The 17,627-nt window shown below is 53.6% G+C and overlaps 2 protein-coding genes and 1 long non-coding RNA gene across 5 annotated transcripts; 2 read left to right on the top strand and 1 right to left on the bottom strand.

Annotated features, from left to right (window-relative positions):
* The first annotated feature begins 2,193 nt into the window (after positions 1–2,193).
* On the top strand, positions 2,194–3,471 carry rbp4l (retinol binding protein 4, like). Its single transcript, XM_029837957.1, has 5 exons — positions 2,194–2,463; positions 2,564–2,696; positions 2,779–2,915; positions 3,044–3,156; positions 3,226–3,471. Exons 2-5 carry the CDS (start codon positions 2,580–2,582, stop codon positions 3,447–3,449), a joined length of 591 nt encoding a protein of 196 aa, XP_029693817.1. The 5' UTR covers positions 2,194–2,463; positions 2,564–2,579; the 3' UTR covers positions 3,450–3,471.
* A 735-nt stretch (positions 3,472–4,206) lies between these two features.
* Positions 4,207–8,157, bottom strand: LOC101065652 (keratin, type I cytoskeletal 18). Of its 2 annotated transcripts, XM_003965566.3 has the most exons (10): positions 8,005–8,157; positions 6,861–7,154; positions 6,656–6,781; positions 6,429–6,511; positions 5,888–6,044; positions 5,406–5,573; positions 5,215–5,340; positions 4,734–4,951; positions 4,559–4,587; positions 4,342–4,457 (listed from the first exon to the last, which is right to left on the bottom strand). In XM_003965566.3, the coding sequence occupies exons 2-10, from the start codon at positions 7,143–7,145 to the stop codon at positions 4,342–4,344; spliced, it is 1,308 nt and encodes a 435-aa protein (XP_003965615.2). In that variant the 5' UTR covers positions 7,146–7,154; positions 8,005–8,157. The 2 variants fall into 2 exon arrangements, with proteins under 2 accessions (XP_029693825.1, XP_003965615.2); XM_029837965.1 differs by lacking the exon at positions 8,005–8,157 and having other exon boundaries at positions 4,207–4,457; positions 6,861–7,145.
* Positions 8,158–11,708: 3,551 nt separating this feature from the next.
* Positions 11,709–14,360, top strand: LOC105418600 (uncharacterized). Of its 2 annotated transcripts, none has more exons than XR_003888819.1 (3): positions 11,709–12,280; positions 13,138–13,350; positions 13,512–14,360. It is a non-coding gene; the product is annotated as an uncharacterized lncRNA (long non-coding RNA). The 2 variants fall into 2 exon arrangements; XR_003888820.1 differs by having other exon boundaries at positions 13,181–13,350.
* Positions 14,361–17,627: the final 3,267 nt, after the last annotated feature.

Here is a 17,627-nt window from a genome sequence, read left to right on the forward strand (position 1 = left end):
ATCAAAGCAATCTTAAATGAATCATCATTTTGAAAGCAGCAAAATTACATTTTGCACATTAAATTACACGTTTAAAGTATTACAGATGGGATTGTTTTAATTTAATCGTTACATTAATGAAATAATTCGCGACCCGCGGAAGTGAGTGACACGTTTCAAAATAAAACGGGAAGTGACGTCAGGCAATAAAAGCTCAGCAAGGACCGGGAGGAAAATCACTTCATTTTTCACTCACGTCACTGTTCCGAGCCCTATGGTTATTATCCTAACGTGTTGATATAGTTGTTTATTGACAAACAAATGCCATCGCATCACCTTATCACTTAAAAATCCACAGCAAATTCCTGTTTCTTTTTACCCGCGCAAATTTTAGTCATGTCTCTTTATTAGTAACAGTGGTAATTTATAGCAAAAAAACCCAAAAAACTAACTACAACCTTATTAGCACTTATTTACTAATCTGGATTTATTTTGTGGTTTCTATCCAGCTGCAACGCAACAATCGGCCACGAGATGGCAGAATATGAATGTAGGGTTCTTCCGCCGCACGGTACGCAATGAAAATAGTTCCAACATTAGCTGCCTGATCGTTATTTTTCGCTGACTTTGATTGAGACATGGGCAGTGTGACGAAGCCCAATTCTCCGTGACACTCAAGAACACAGTGTGGATACACACATGACACGCCAACAGTGTTTACGATGGCTGTAATCTAATTAACGTGACCGCTTTAACAGGGCGGCGGTCAGCAGTTGTAAACACACCTGCCGGCGGCCACCAGGGGGCGCCGCTGGTCCTGCTGCCGATAATATGAACCAATCAGAGGCAGCTGAGCACGAGGGCTGCAGCGTGATCCTGAGATGACGTAATACTGAATAAATAAGGTTTTAGAGGCATTTTAGATGATTCATTTACAACAAGCGTCCTTAAAAAGTGGAGCATCAAAATTCTACCTAAATTTATATGTTTTCCTCTTTACGTAAATGTTACAAAACGATGCAGTTTTGTTTTGTCTATTCCGGGAGGGTTCGAAGCCCGAAGAGGTCAGAACACACAGAAATAGATGAGTTGGCTCAGACGGGAGACGCCGACGGCTTTAATCTGGATCAAAATAAACAAGTTGTGCTTATTCAGGTTGAGATTAGCATCAGTGAGTCGCAGCGAAACGTGAAAGAGCTGCACGTGAGCAAGGTGCTGCTCTGCTGCTGCTCTGCTGCTGCTCTGCAGCTGCTGTTCTGCTGCTCTGCAGCTCTGGTGCTGCTCTGCTGCTCTGCTGCTGCTGTTCTGCTGCTCTGCAGCTCTGGTGCTGCTCTGCTGCTGCTGCTCTGCTGCTCTGCTGCTGCTCTGCTGCTCTGCTGCTGCTCTGCTGCTCTGCTGCTGCTCTGCTGCTCTGCTGCTGCTGCTCTGCTGCTGCTGCTCTGCTGCTGCTCTGCTGCTGCTGCTGCTGCTCTGCTGCTGCTGCTGCTGCTGCTGCTCTGCTGCTCTGCTGCTGCTGCTGCTCTGCTGCTGCTACTGCTGCTGCTGCTGCTCTGCTGCTGCTACTGCTCTGCTGCTGCTACTGCTGCTTCTGCTGCTGCTGCTGCTCTGCTGCTGCTACTGCTCTGCTGCTGCTACTGCTGCTTCTGCTACTGCTGTGGCTCTGCTACTACTACTGCTGCTGCTCTGCTGCTCTGCTGCTGCTGCTCTGCTGCTGCTCTGCTGCTGCTCTGCTCTGGGTGTATTTGGGCAGCGGTGACCTCAGGTGACCTGGGTTAATCCTGGTTTCAGGAGTTCACCAGAGGGTGCGAGAGAGTTCACAGCTTGTGCTTGTTTATCATCAAAGCTTTGTGGAAAATAGAAGATTAAAGAGAATTCCAGGCGGAGCATTTCTGTGATTACAGGCAAATAAAAGCGGAATTCTCTGTAACAGGAAGGTGACAAACTGGTGATTTTATGTGACTCTGAAGTTTCGCTTATGAAACGCTGCAGAAATCCTCTTAACTGAGACTTGAAACCATCCCAGCAGCAAACTGGGACCCAAACTGGTTCCCTGGGAGCCGCCCAGACACGTGCACGCGGATAAACTGTTGGCACAGAGGGGTCCGACCGGAGTCCAAAGGTCACTGACACGAGGAAAAAGGAATTCTGGGGTATTTCCCAGGAAATAAGGCAGCTATTTAGCTTGGTGGCTATTATCAGTATCATTATCAGATGACATCATCCTCCCGGTCTTCCGGAAGCTTCCTGGCAGTTACATAAAGTGTTTTCATGGCTCCGTTTATGCCGGCGTGGATGCGGGAGGCAGATTATGCCGAGGATTTCACCCCAGTGGGATTAGCTGTAGATTTAAGCACCTTATTTAGTTCCCAGCAATGAAAATCAGCCGTAAGCTGGGCTGCTCGGCTCCTATATAAAGGTGGGAAAACTCGCTCCCAACACGACTCCAGGATCTGAATCAAGCCCCGGTCGCTCCCTTGACTCCAGGTACCACCTGTCCTCTTTGTCTCTCTTATTTCTGTGTCATTTGAGCTGCTTTTTCCCCACTCTGAGCTTCCTCATTCCCTCGTTTCTGGTGCTTTCCCAGAATTCCGGCTCCTAGGATGGAACACGCCAGACTGGCCCTGCTGCTGCTCCTCTTGGCCTGCGTCGAACGCGGCCTCTCGGCCTCGTGCGTCGTGGACAGCTTCAAGGTCAAGGAGGACTTTGACCCCAAGAGGGTGAGTGCGGGAAGAGCCCCTCGGGAATAACGGCCCCCGGCGGCGAGCGCGGCGCCTCACCTGTGCTTGTGTTTGCCGGCAGTACGCCGGGAAGTGGTACGCTCTGCAGAAGAAGGACCCGGAGGGCCTCTTCCTGCAGGACAACATCATGGCCGAGTACACCATCGACGACGACGGCTCCATGACCGCCTCCTCCAAGGGGCGGGTCACTCTGTTCGGGTAAGCTCCGCCCCCCCACACGCATTCCGGGGGCTCGGATTAGCTTCAGCACAAGCAGATTATGGCGGATTAGGAGGGGCGGCGGGAGCGTTCCTGCCGCGGTTCTGACCCGCTCACGTGTGTCGCAGGTTCTGGGTGGTGTGCGCCGACATGGCCGCCCAGTACTCCGTCCCCGATCCCGCCACCCCCGGAAAGATGTTCATGAACTACCAGGGCCTGGCCAGCTACCTGTCCAGCGGAGGTGAGCCCCCCGCGACCACATCCTCCTCACCTTTGACCCCTCTGACCCCCCCCGTCTCCCCCCGTCCAGGTGACAACTACTGGGTGATCGACACCGACTACGACAACTACGCCATCACCTACGCCTGCCGCACCCTGAAGGAGGACGGCACCTGCGAGGACGGCTACGCCCTCATCTTCTCCAGGAACCCCCGCGGCCTCCCGCCCGCCATCCAGCGCCTCGTCCGCCAGAAGCAGGACGAGATCTGCATGGCGGGACAGTTCCAGCCCGTCCTGCAGTCCGGAGCCTGCTGAAGGGGGCGGTGGCGGTCCGAGTGGGGGGAGGGGGCGGAGCTTGGGGGGGTGGTGGAGGGGTGGGGACAGCGTCTGCTCAACAAGGTGACCGGATAAATAAAGTCGACCCGGTCGAAATATTAGAGAAAAGAGTCCACATGTTCCTGCTCGGATACTTCTTCTGTGGTATTTTAACGGAATAAAACAATATTTTTCTAAACAAACGTGGCCGCCTCCTGTCCTCAGTGTGTGTGTGTGTGTGTGTGTGGGGGGGGGGGGCGGGTTGGGAGGTGGGGGGGTAGGTGTGTGTGTATGATCCCACCTGAGAATCCTGAATCACCAGTGGTCTGCTGGGAGGCTCCATGACCTTTGACCTGCTGGGAAAGGCCCATTTAGGTTCACATTGGTGGTTTCAGGGCTTTAAGGGGACGTCCTCCTGATTAAGACACACCTCCACGTCTCGCCGGGCGCCAGAGGTGGATCAATGATGGGCTGATAACGCCGCCGTGATGAGGAGGAGGGCGAGGACGATGGAGACAGGGCTGCTGGGACGCCAGTCAGACGCCGTCTTCAGGACAACTTCAAATAAATAGGTTCAATTCCCTGATACCCGAGATTTCCCGGCATCCCAGCCTGACCCTGAACACACCACCTCCGACGTGATGCACGCGACACGTTAGCATTCGTGGGCACGTTAGCGCAGCAGGATTTGGAGCTTGTTTTGTTTGTGAGATGTTTTATTGTAGCTGTCGCGCAGCAAGATAACAAAGAGGCTAGCTTAGCATCGGCTAACCACAGCGGACCGCCCCTCAGTCCTGAGGAGAGATCCTGGATGTGGTTTTGAAGAAACTTTATTTCAACAGGAACACCACAAAACGCAGGAACTGCCATGCTAACGTTGACGTGGACTCTCTCATTTCCTGGTCTCCTCGATCTGCTCCACCTCGCTGGATTCGTCCACCACTTTGCCGTCCACCATCGTCTGCGTCACCACCTTCACGATCTTCCTGGTGCGAACGTCGGGCTCCTCTGCACAGACAGCAACCGATGCTAACAGTCGCTCACAGTTTCAGGCTAACGCTTGGGTTTTGTTGCTCAGATCCGAGCAGTCAAAAAAGAGACACACTCACTTTTTGGTGGTGGAAGAACTTCCTTGACCCTGAGAGGTAAAAACACGACATCAAATTTTAATCCATGATAATGAGGAGCCATTAGCTTAGCCTAGCAGAGCGACAAGCTGTGACGCCCTTCCATCTCTATTCCTAAGCTAAGCTAGCAGGTAGCCACCAGTTCTGAGGAACTTACGACTCCTCTCCCTCCAGCAGGCGCCGGTACGTTGCGATCTCCATCTCCAGGTTCTGCTTGATGCGCAGCAGGTGGTCGTAGTCGGTCTTGGTGCGCTGCATGTCCAGCCGCAGCTGCGACAGGTTGTCCTCCATCTCGCCCATGGCGGCCTGCAGCAGCTCCATCTCGCCCGCGTATTTCTGACCCGTCTCCGCCAGGTTGCCCTCCAGCGCGGCGATCTGAGGAGCCAGCGAGGGACCCGGAGGAGTGAGGACACCCACAAACAACGTCTGACTGAGCTAGCCGCGAGGGTTTAGCAAGCGTTGGCAGGTCGCGCCCGTACGGGACGACCTGTTGACTGTCAACAGGGATCAGAGCGGGAGAGACCAGCCGATCTTTCCCAGATGTACGAGCACAGATCAAGACGATCTCCGGGATTCTGCCTCCGCCGTTATTCGCTAACGCGCGTCTTTGCTAGGCGCGCCCAGGGTCGCGGCCTCACCTGCTTGTGCAGGCTCTCCAGCTCCACCTCCAGGGTCTGCAGGAAGCGCTGCCGCTCCATCAGCTCGCTCTGGGCGCTCCGCAGCGCCTCGTTGTTCTCCTTCACTTCGTTCTGCACCGTCTCCAGCTGAGGCGACAGTCACAGGCTGTTAGCATCTCCTGTTTGGACCCGCCACGAACCGCTTTGCCCACCTTTTTGTGGTACCACTGCTCCGCCTGCTCCTTGTTGGTCTTGACGATCCCCTCGTACTGGGAACGCAGGCCGGAGAGAACGGCGCCCAGCTCGGGCCCACTGGGACCAGAATCCACCTCCACATTCACCTCGTCTCTGGCGATGCGAGACCTCATCTGCTCCATCTCCTGCAGGAGGAACAGGGAGGAACCGGACTCAGGTTCTTCATAATTTAGAGGTCCTGCATCAATAGTTGATGGAGCGGAGCTCACCTTACCTGTGTGTGTGTGTGTGTGTGTGTGTGTGTGTGTGTGTGTGTGTGTGTGTGTGTGTGTGTGTGTTCCTCCCCCACAGGGGGGAGTATCTTCATCATCTGATCTTCTCAGATCAGCTGACTGGACAAACTGGGCTGAGGAAACCAGATCTACCTGCTCCTTTAGACTTCAGTAACCAGAATCCCCCTACCCAACCCCCCCCCCCCCCACGGAGCCACCAGACTCACCTCCTCATGGTTCTTCCTGAGGAAGTAGAGTTCCTCCTTGAGGCTGTCCAGGTCTCCTCTGAGGGAGGTGATGATCTGCTCGTGGTCGCTCTTGGCCTTCCTCAGAGCGACGCAGTCTCTCTCCACCGACTGACACATCACCGCCTCCGTCTCCCACCTGGGAAACCAAACAGAGGCGTTCCTTCATACTGATCTAGGTGTTAGCGGCGCCGGCTAGCGCACTAGCATATCTGGTGTGCCACAGGGCCACATGAGAGGATTCTCTGGGGTCAGAGACGCCCGCGTTAGCGTCACTGCCCTCGTTGAGGTCCCTGCAAATACAGCAAAAGCAACGCAGAACAAACTTTCATTCATAAAATGGATAAAGGCTGGACAGGAAGTGTGCTAACCACAACAGGAAGAGGCCAAAACAGTCAGACAAATGTTTGTGGAACAGGATGCTAACGAGGAGAGGAGGATGCTAACGAGGAGAGGAGCATGCTAACGAGGAGCGCAGGATGCTAACGAGGAGAGGAGGAGCCTCTTCTCGTGAACGACTCACTTGATTCTGAAGTCGTCGGCGGCCAGTTTAGCGTTGTCGATCTCCAGCATCAGCCGAGCGTTCTCCAGCGTCCTCTTCCTCACCTGACAGAACAACGCCGGCGTTCCGGCGGACGTGAACGTGTCATCACTCAAACATTCCTGCTCGTTAACCAGTAACTCGGGATAAAACACTGGGAATAATCATTAACGCGGCTCAGAGGCCAGCCCCTCCTCCCGCTCCCGTACCTCCTGCTCGACGGCGTGAGCCTGGGCCATCATGGAGTCGAGGTCGTGACCTTTGGGGATGCGCTCAATCATCTGCTGCTTGATCTTCAGCTCCAGGTCGGCGTTGGAGCGCTCCAGGGAGCGCACCTGCAGGATAGAAGGCGGAAAGATCAAAGCGCCTCCTGCCGCCGTGACGCACCTGAGCGGGACGCGTCACATGACCCACCTTGTCCAGGTAGTTGGCCAGACGGCTGTTGAGGCTCTGCATGGCCTCCTTGTTGTTGGCTCTGTTGGCGTCCACGCCGCTCAGCTGCAGGCTCACGGGTCCGTTCAGATCCTGGCTGACGGAGGCCGAGCGGCTCAGAGGAACGCCGGCCGCCGAGGTGGCGGCGGCGGCGGCGAAGGACACCGAAGCTCGGGGTCGCCCGCGGCTGGTGTCCATCAAAGAGCGGCTGGAGAAGGAAGGCTGGCGGCTCACGGAGAAGCTCCTCACGGACATGCTGGAGGCCATGATGGTCGTCTGGAAGAGCAACGGGAAGAGGCGTGACCAGGGCGCCTACGGAGGCGTGGCCAGGGCGCCTACGGAGGCGTGGCCTATCGCCGCCACCACGGGCGACCAATCAGAGCGAACCGCCGACGGGTCGGACGGCGACTTCAGCCCGAGAGCCACTTCAGCGCTGCCGCCAAATGAAAGCGTAAGTGACACCGTCTCGGTGCCGACAGGCTCTCGGCCCTCCGGTGGAGTCCGTCGCCGTGGCAACAGAGCCGGCTCGTTTCCTGTTTACCGGGACCTCAATAGCGAGAGTGTGAATAAAGGCAGTTCTGTTGCCCCCCCCGGGGCTGAAACTCCACACGCCCTTGACCCCTGGTAGAGGTCGTGACCCCTGGGGTCACCCAAAACCCCCCCAGAGGAGATAAAGTGAGAATAAACAACTGAAATTAGAATAAACACACGTAAACAACAACAAAGAGGTTCAAGCCGCTGCTGTTTTCTGGACCAACAGTCGTGTATGAGAAGGCATCTTTGTCTGCCTGTGTGTGTGTGTGTGTGTGTGTGTGTGTGTGTGTGTGTGTGTGTGTGTGTGTGTGTGCGTGTGTGTGTGTGTGTGTGTGTGTCAGTGGTCAGTGGAACCTCTCTGTCCGCGCGTCACCTGATCCCCGCGGCGCCTCGCCCTCCCACGGCGCCACACAACAGTCGGCCCTTGTTCAGATGAAAGATTAAACTTTAAAGAGGGAAACAGAATTCCCTCTTTTTTCCTCGGCGCTTTCATCTTTTCATCGACCGAAGAGGAAAGTTGACAGATCAAAAAAGCTGATGAAAGCGACGAGCAGCTGGTGACAAAAGGATATTTGGATCATCAAAGACTCACCGGGTTCAGGAGCTCAGAGGGATCCAGGTGGATTCAGCAGCCGAGTGTGCTGCTGATGCTGCAGGTGAGCTTTTATACAGGTGTGCAGGAGTGGGAGGGGCTTAACGCTGGGCTGGATGACCACAGCGAAGCACCTGGAGCGAAACACCTTCATAGCCTCCTCACCTGTTGACATGCAAACAACAAATATGTTCAAACTGTTTCATTTCACCACCTGAACACGTGAAAAGTTCATTCCAGACATTTCGAAGATTTAACTGGAATTACTTCACCTGCTAAAAATGCCGTCCACCATGAATAAAGTCCATCTTAATCTTAATCTTAATCTTAATATCAGCGGGGATCTGCTGCCCCCGTGTGGCGGAGACAGGTCAGTACAAGCAAACCATCCCGGAAGTACCGACTCTGGCCAGCAGGGGGCAGCAGCACGCCACACAACGCTGCTCCTGCAACTAAACCGGAAATTTACGGATTTATTTAAGACTTGAACATCTGATGGTGGTTCATATTCATGGTTAAGCCATGAAACATCAAAACAGGCAAGTGTTGAATGATTTTATAGAGGTTTTCACATGAAACCGGCAACATTTGGATGAACCACGAGGCTGAAGAAACACTCGGGGTCGGACTGACCTCTGACCCTCCTCTCTCCTCTCACTTTCCCTTTCTGGCTCGCTCCTCCGGCCAGAGCAGGACCCAGTTGGTCTGTTAACCAAATAAACAGGTGATTAGACTGGCAGGATGTCGGGAGACCCCTGCTGACCCCACTTGACCTCCAATGACCCCTGTCACAAGTGATCATGTGACCATCCGCAGCAAAACGCACAAGCGGTGCAACACCAGGGCCAGGTACAGCTGGATGGATGGAGATAATTATTATTGAATTTATAATAAAATTAAAGCTTATTTGAGTGTTTAACGAACGTTCTTGGATAAAAACCTCAGTAAACGTGACTGAATCTGCCCCTCGAACGGACATCAAACAAAATCCACTTTATATTTAAGAGGGAATCAACAGGAAAAGCCTCCCCAGTCCGCCCAGTCCGCCCAGTCACTGTGGACCCTGCGGCTGTTTCTCCTTTCTCACAGTTTTCCCATCAAAGGCTGAAATTGGAGGAACGGATAAACGTGGATTTGCTGATCTGCCGCTCCAGATTGGTGCAGCGGCCCAGTCGCCGTGGCGATAAGATCAGAGTTATTACACAGATAAGAACATATGTGAGCAGCTCTGGAGGTCAGTAAGTGTGTGTGTGTGTGTGTGTGTGTGTGTGTGTGTGTGTGTGTGTGTGTGTGTGTAAAAGGAGACAGTCTGCATCCAATCAGCAGGGGGCCTCCAGGCCGCTGCCCCCTGCTGGTATCTGCTGGTATCTGCTGGTATCTGCTGCCGGCTACAGCTGGTAAACGACAATTTTGACTGATAATTAAAATGACGAAACATCACGAAGTGGTTAATGTGATTTTCTGCGCTTCTTAAAAGCGGCGCTGCAGACTTAGCATTGCGCTAACATCCTGTAATTAGCTTAACTGGCTCAAACACTCGGCCGTCCAAAGTGAAGCGAACTGACAACTGCGCGTCAGGACCAGACGACACACACACACACACACACACACCACAATAATGACACAGCTCCGTGATCCGACGCTAATGCGATCATTGGATGTTTGTTTTGAGGGAGAGAGCCCGAAATCTGATGTTGCCGCTCAGCTTTCCTTCATCGGCTCCCATTAGCTGCTGGCAGCATTCTTGTTTTTCCGTTGTTTTTAGAGAGAAGCCCTTTCATATTCATATTTCTTGTTCTGGAGCGTGCACGCGCACGCGTGCGTGTGAAGGGAATTCTTTCCAAACGCACCAAAAACATGAATTAAAATGGCGCTGGTGGTTAAACAATGACGAACGAAGCTAAAGGTGCTTATTAGCAGCCTGAAAACAGAAGAAAGGAAGCTCGTTCCCCGATGAGCCGCTATTATGTTAACGATATAATTTAGACTTTTAAAGGTGACATAATTCACGTTAGAGCTCAATGAAACCGAAACCATGATTAATCCGCCTTCTGTGTCTTATCCCCATTACTAGCACATTTGGCCGTTAGCCTGCTCAAGCTAACGGGTTTAGCATATACGTTCCTGCGTCGCAAATAAACGGGGGTTCATTTTCAGAGGGGCGAGATTTCGGAGCTCGGTGCACGTTGTTGATCAACACGCACGGAGGGTTCGATGAATATGCACGAGGCGTCCGCCGGCGGCGGCCTGGTAATTGCCGGTCGTCAGGGGTGGCGGGCGCGGTAATTTGCATCTCGGGGATCCTGCAATCAGCGTTCTATTCATTAGCGCACCAGCCGCTTCATCTGCCGGCCACTCAGAGCTGCCAATCACCCCCCAGCAGCCAAAGCATTAAAAAAAAAACAGAAGAAGAAAAACAGAATGAATAAAAAGTTTCAATTACAAGCCTGCGACAAGTGGCGTAACAGGTCCGCAGCCGCTGTTTAGGCCGCTTTGTGCAGGTGATTGACTGTTATCACAGCGTGAAAGAGGAAAACGGCTCAATGGAAGCAGCATAATCTCATGTTAGATTAGACCGCCTTTATCTCAGGGGGGCTGCGAGTGGCCGCCGCCGCCGCCGCCGCTAACGGGGAGCTAGCCTCCCGCTCCAGCCCGTAAATAAAGATGGCAGCTCGTACGCGGACATGCAGGACTTGTCACTTTCACTTCCTGCATCCTGTTTCTGTTTCCGTGCTGAGTGTGTGTGTGTGTGTGTGTGTGTGCGTGTGTGTGTGTGTGTGTGTTTACAGTAGCACAATGGATCTGTCGCCGTTTCCTGCGGCGAAAATGTGCAGCAACAACAGAACTGGACCCATAGAATTCACCCAGATGTTGGTAATCAATCACAAATAAACACAAGTTTACATCTGCTTACACACACACACACACACACACACACACACACACACACACACACACCGAGCTCAGGTCAGACCACTTCAATATTGATGCTAATACCAGTAACTGTTGCTAATATTTGAGTCTGGGGTTTAAATCCAGCTGCTGCTCCAGAGGTGGAGGCTCGATGCAGATATTATGGGCTGGAACGGAGATTCTGGACTGATTAAAGCCGCCACATTAACCGCCCCCCCCCCCACATCGTGGATCATGGAAACCCCGAGAATGAAAGAATAACAGAATTCTGCTGGTCCTAAAGCTGTCGGAGGGTCGGAAAGATGGATTTCAGCTCTTCTTCCACCTTTTATTCGCAGTAATTTACATAAGTTGAACTTTTATGATGCTTCCGCTTGTCTGAGTCCCCCCCCCCCCCCCCCCGCAGCCTCCTCTGTGTTTTCTCTAGCCATGCTAACGCCCACTAGCATTAGCCTGTAGCTCCCAGCGCAGCTGCGAACGTGTCGGCTTTGTTTGGGCTGATTCACGGAGGAGGACGCAGATATCCGTGGCTCCCTCGCGCCGCTGCCGTGTTATCTTAGCGCCGCGCCCTCCTCACACGCCAGTCGCCCCGGCAACGTCGCCGCTTCGACACGTCTCTGTCAAACAACTTCTCCTCTCGGGTTCGGCACGTTTTCCCCGCCTCTTTTTCCCGCCTCTATCCTGACAGGAACAACAGCATCGGTGCGTCCGTGGAGGCGCCTGAGCCGCTCTCACCGTCGCCCCCCCCCCCCCCCCCCCCCCCCCCCCCCCGGAGCTGCAGCTGTCAAAACTCCGCCCACGCACGCACAAAAGAACCTTTTTTTTTTAAAGTGTCCTGGAGATTCAGGGACACGGAATTCCAGTGGAGGGAATCCGAGATGCTCCTGACTGGTTTAGAACAACAAACTGGGAGGTGAGAACGCCACAGCAGCGCCGTCGCGCCTCCCTGGGCCTGAAAGGCCCCGCCAGAGCCCCGCCCACACAGGCACCTCAACACGCACCTGTCAGTGACGTGCGCACGGGCTCCGGGGCGCACGTGCTCGGGGTGGAGGGAGCGGAGGGGAGCGGGAAGCTCGGCTCCGTGGGTGGTAAAGTGGAGGGGAGGCTGGATGTGACAGGAGCTATTCAGCTAATCCACAACAACAGAGACCCGGGGACGGGGGGGAAGTACCGGAGGTGGGCGTGTGGGCGGGGCCTAAAGCTGAGGGGGATTCTGGGAGACGGGAATATGAAAACCAGCTCCGCATGAAAGCCCCGAGGGGGGAAGAGAGCCGAAAATACTGCTGGACGGGGTACAAAGAGGAAACGGCGAGGGCGAGGCTGATCCTGGACGGAGCATCCTCCTCCTCCGGGCTGCACACAGGTGAGAATGATTACGCTCACACACACACACACACACACACACACACGTTACACATCTGGAGGAGTTTTGTTAGAGGAAGCTGCGGTGGGGTGGTCCGCCCCGTTAACCAGCGACGAGATGATCGTCCAAAACACCTTTAAAAGATCCCGCTGTTAGCGCGCTAACCGGCTAGCTGCAGCGGTCGGCACCGCCGTCCCGGTGGAGGTCCAGAGGAGACAAAGCCGCTGACCCAACGATTTGGCCGAGTAGCGAAGCCCGAGCAGAAATGTGAGAAATGGCCCCGTAATGACTTTGACGGCGTGTTTACGCGCTAAATAGAAGCTAAACATTGAAATAAAGAAGCTGTGCGGTCGGACTCGGCGGTCACGTCCTGTCAAATCGCTTCACGGGGCCCAAAAATCATCCCGAATGTTTGATTTACAGTTTTGTGGAAAACTGCGCGCGTAAACTTGCACATTCATCATCAGGAAGAGGAGGAACGCCAACCAGCACGGCGGCGTGTCGCACGCCGTCACTGGAGGCGGCTCCAAACGCAAACACAGCTAACTGCAGCCGCTAGCCTCTTAGCTTAGCAAAATAACGTGCGAGGTTAGCTGAATCTGTTGTGCAGGAACAAAGTTGAATCTTCAAAAGATCAAAGAGACTTTTTGGAACATCAAAGGGAAACTCTACTGAGACGAGGTCGTGCAACGTGTAGGTGGTGTCACGAGATGGCCAGAAGCGCGGCTAGCTGGTTAGCATTCGATTTAGCCTTGTCTGAAGCACCAATTCACAACACACATCATATTGTGACGCCAAAACGGCAGCTAGCTCCCATTAGCTAATATCTACTGATTACTGCTAATCTTGGGCGTCAGCCCAACCACCTGAGCTCCTCCGGAACCACCTGTGCTCCTCCAGAACCACCTGTGCTCCTCCAGAACCACCTGAGCTCCTCCAGAACCACCTGAGCTCCTCCTGAACCACCTGAGCTCCCCCTGAACCACCTGAGCTCCTCCAGAACCACCTGTGCTCCTCCAGAACCACCTGTGCTCCTCCAGAACCATCGCTGGGTTTTATCTGTTAAACAGGTGAGAAATAAAAGAGGCTCTTGAATTATCGCTCAGAATCGCTTCAATATTTGTTTAAACGCACAAAAACAACAAACATGAGGTTTAAATGGAAGCCAGCTCCCCTCCGTACGGGTCTGTGGTTCTGGTTAATCCACTGAGGTTACGTCGGTTCTGCTCAGGGACTTGGCTGTGAAGACCCGGGTCCTGTGGCTTCATCCCAAACCAGGACCAGACAGCGCTGATGCCGACTGCTCGGGGCCCCAGAGACCAGGACCGGATCCACGCTCTTCTTCTTCTCTGCTCCTTCAGCGGATCGAGCCATGTTTGGTCATGAGTTTGGGCCAGACGTGAAGGAGGGACAAAGTTCTGGACCCAAGGGTGGCTGCTCCCGGACCCGCTTGACCGGAGCCGCTTTGTTTTGGCTGCCGTCTGCTCGCCAGGAGCCCAGACTCACACACACACACACACACACACTCACACACACACACACAGCACGGAGTGGGCCCAGTACCGCACCAGCTTAAAGGAGAACCCCCCAGTTGGACCAGAACGTCCTGACCTGGAACCCTCTTTAAAGTCACTTTGGGTACTTTAAACATGACTTCATGTCTGATTGCTCTCAGTTTTTCAGTAACTTATACAAAGCAGCCCCGGCACCATCCATCCGTCTGTGTGTGTGTGTGTGTGTGTGTATGTGCACACGCACGTGTGTGTGTGTGTGCACGTGCGTGTGCACGTATCTTGGCCTTAAGTAACAACAGATGCCGCACTGACATCAGTGGTTTCCTGGAAACGCAAATTTGTCAAAATGAAGCAGGAAAAAGAGCGAGCAGCAGTTTAGGTAAATGTAACACACACTCACACACACACACACACACTCACACACACACTCACACACACACACTCACAGTCGGTGTAGAAATAAAAACCAAGCGAACCCAAAAGGCAGCAGACGTTTTCTGTGTTTGGGGTCCAAACCTGTTGGTCTAACAGGGACTATTTCCTGGCGGCGTAAGGACACACGCGGCGTGATGTGAGGATCCTTCCTCATTCACGCTATCGTGATATCACCGCCGTGGGAAAACGAGGGCAAGCGCGTGCCAGGCCCGCCCACATGCGATCAATTATTTTACGTTGGAGTGTGTGTGTGTGTGTGTGTGGGGGGGGGGGTCTTTCAGCCATTAGCCCGTTAGCGCGGGATCATACTGAGGCTAATAGCGACTAAACACTGAATAAACACATTTGGCTAATAGGCCGCTGGAAGCAGCCAGGTGATTGGTCAGAGTTAGCATGAGACATGAGTGAATGATAACCAGCTAAATGGTGGCGTGAACACAGAACCGCGGCCCGACCTCGGGTCACGGCGCCGACCGGCACCAGAACTTCTGGCGTTCTGTCACATTACGCTGCGTCTCGGGTCCCCCGTAAGGTAAGGAAAACCTGTGCGCCCTCACACACGCAGCTCCGGGTGCTGGTGAACCGGGCGCTCTAATTCCGCGACCTCTGACCCCAGCGTGTAAGTGGCCCTAACGGCGCCGCTACTGACAGAGGCAGCCCGAGCGACCCGCCATCTTGCCTTGGCTCAGTCGGCTGAGGAGGCCGTCGTGGTTGCTGGGTTGGGCCTGAGCGGACCGCTCCCTCGTCCCATTGGCCCCGCCCCCCCGTCTGTTTACTCTTCTGGCGGTGCAGCGGGCCCCCGGGCCCCCGGGCCCCCGGGCCCAGAGGCCAACCTTGTTCTCAGGGAAATGGCAACTCTCCACAGAGCCGATATCAAAATAGTTTAAAATGTGGATCGTCTGATCGTTCCCAGCGAGCGCAGAGACGAGCCAAACGCTTCCAGATCCCCCCGCCGGCGGAACGTAAACAGAGCTGGGGGGGGGGGTGAACCTGTTGTTCTGGCCTCGCCGCCCGCGCTTGGTTTCCTCTCTGAGTGGACGGCGTGCAGGTGGCGGCGCTGGACGGGGAAATATTTTGTCGGAGCTGGAAGGCTGAGGCGACCCAGACGTGGGCCCGGGTATTTTAGCCCCGCCTCCAAAACAACGGCGAGAAAAACGTTGTTTTCCTCTGGATGATGCCGGTTCAAAAGGACGCTAACCGTGGAGTTGGAACGCCATCGTGCCTGCTGGGTCTCTATTATCGGAGAAGACGCGCGGCCACAGCGGGAAGCCGGCGGCCATGTTGGACCCGCCCGGACGTGGCGCCCGACGCCTCTGCTTTTAGGCTACATCCCGTTCTCGTGACCGCGTCTCTCAAGACGCCACCAGGGAGTCGTCAAAATCCAAATTTTCCAGCTGACATCCGGCAGGGACGATTCGGCTTCATCGCCATCGGGAGCCGGGCTGGACAAACGGCGCGGTGACCTACTTATGTAACGGCGTTGGGGAGGGAATGTGAGGAAATGCCTGAGCGAGGAGTTCCGATAGAGGGGAAACATCCTCGGCGTTCCAGAACACGCGAGAGCATTTAGATTTTTCTCGCTCTCGGGGAGCTAGCACGGCTAACTTTACGTCATCGAGATTACAGCTGTAATCGCAACAACGTAGCTTCACGCAGTCGGTAGCTAGCATTAGCATCAGCACCGGCTCTCAAGAGTCAAATCATGTGAACAGACGCAGCTGGGCGGGTTTAAAATGAGCCTTTTTTTCCCCCCTCTGGTGTTGTAGCTTCCCGCTCCGGCCGGTCTGGGCCTAATTAATCAAAAGGGAAGATTTATTTTGAAAGTGGAAACTGTAATCAAACAGGAATTTGATGCTAAGAGTTTTCAGGAGGAAGTGTCCAGACGGAAAACTGCACCATTCCAGGCCACGTTTGTGGAAAATATCTAAATGTCTGTATATTTTCTGTGTGTGTGGGAGGTGTGTGTGTTTGTACACGCAGGCCCGGATGCTGAAGGATAAACAAATGTTGCGCAATGCTTCGTTCGCACCTTCATTTGTTGGCGGGCCTCCGTTGCTAGCTCGCGCTAACAAGCCGTCGGTGTTTGTTAGCTGGAGGTGCCGGGCTGTTCCACGGCGTCATCAGCTCCGTCCCGGGCGCAGACGTGCGTGTGGAACATGAATTTTCCCAGCTTGTTTTCCCTTCACTTCCCAAATCCAAACACTGGAACGCGTTTTCGTCGCGAAAAGTGTAAAAAAAAAAAGAACGAAAACGAGCCGCTCGCGCGGGGACGCGGGAAACCGGACCGTCCTCCGCCGACTCCGCCGATTTGCAACGCTGGAACCTTCCAACGTTTCTTTCGCGTTGTATTTATTTTTTTTGTGCGTGTCTGTGTTGTTTTCTCAGCATCGCAATGCATCACTTGACGTTACCCAAGCAAGCGCGAGCTGCAGCGCATCAGCTGAAAGCAATTTGGCCCCGGAGTGCAACTGCCAGGCGGATAAGACTTTCCTTCTTTGGTTTACTTGAAACGCTGCTCTTTCTCCCTGCACCGAACACACACCAGGCAGCCAAATTGCTGACATGTGTGAGCGGGGCCGCGAGACTCCTGCATTCTTTCATGCCCCGCGATGCAAAAACTCCGCCGTGTTTATTTAAAGAACACCGAACACTTTAGCACTATTAAGAAACATGTCATATAGTAAACGAAAGGTTTCCTCTCAGGAAAAATCCCAGTCCGTTTATTTTGCTTCTGCAAAAAGTTATTTCAGTTTTGACTCGCAAACTGGAGCGTTTAGAGGCGCGCGGGGCCGACGGGAGGTCGGTGGCGGGCGCGCGGCCGTGCTCGACCAGAGCATGATTGTTCCTCGTTGGAATAAACATCCCATCATTAGGATGGGACACTCCACTTGGGTTTGGGTTTGGATCGCAGGTTCGACGTTTGTGTTTTCTTTACACTGATGATGCATTTGAGGGAAATAATATTTCCAAAATCAAAGTAGGTGCTGCATTTATCATGATCCAGACATTTGTGTGAAATCCAGTTAAATATCCGGATTTTAAGAGGAGAATCTATAGTTTACAGAACTTTACACCTTATCTTTACACTTTATCAAAACAGGCATTTACTGAACATGAGTGAATATATTTATGCATTAATTGTTGCTTTTAATTCCTCGGTCATATACATTATTATTTCTTAGATTTGTGTATTTGAAAACTCAAAGGTGAGAAACAACTTTACATTAATCGATTGTAAAGTCGGACCGTCCAGACTCCGGCTGAGCTCTTCAACGTTTGGGATTCGATAAAAACAGAGAAATCCGCCTGTGGACATCTAAAGGACAGCCGTGTCAGTGTGTGTGTGTGTGTGGGGGGGGGGGGGGCAGCACCAAGCGAGGTCCCCCTCCTGAGTGACG

This window comes from Takifugu rubripes, chromosome 6 (assembly GCF_901000725.2).
Source record: "Takifugu rubripes chromosome 6, fTakRub1.2, whole genome shotgun sequence".
NCBI classification, from domain to species: Eukaryota; Metazoa; Chordata; class Actinopteri; order Tetraodontiformes; family Tetraodontidae; genus Takifugu; species Takifugu rubripes.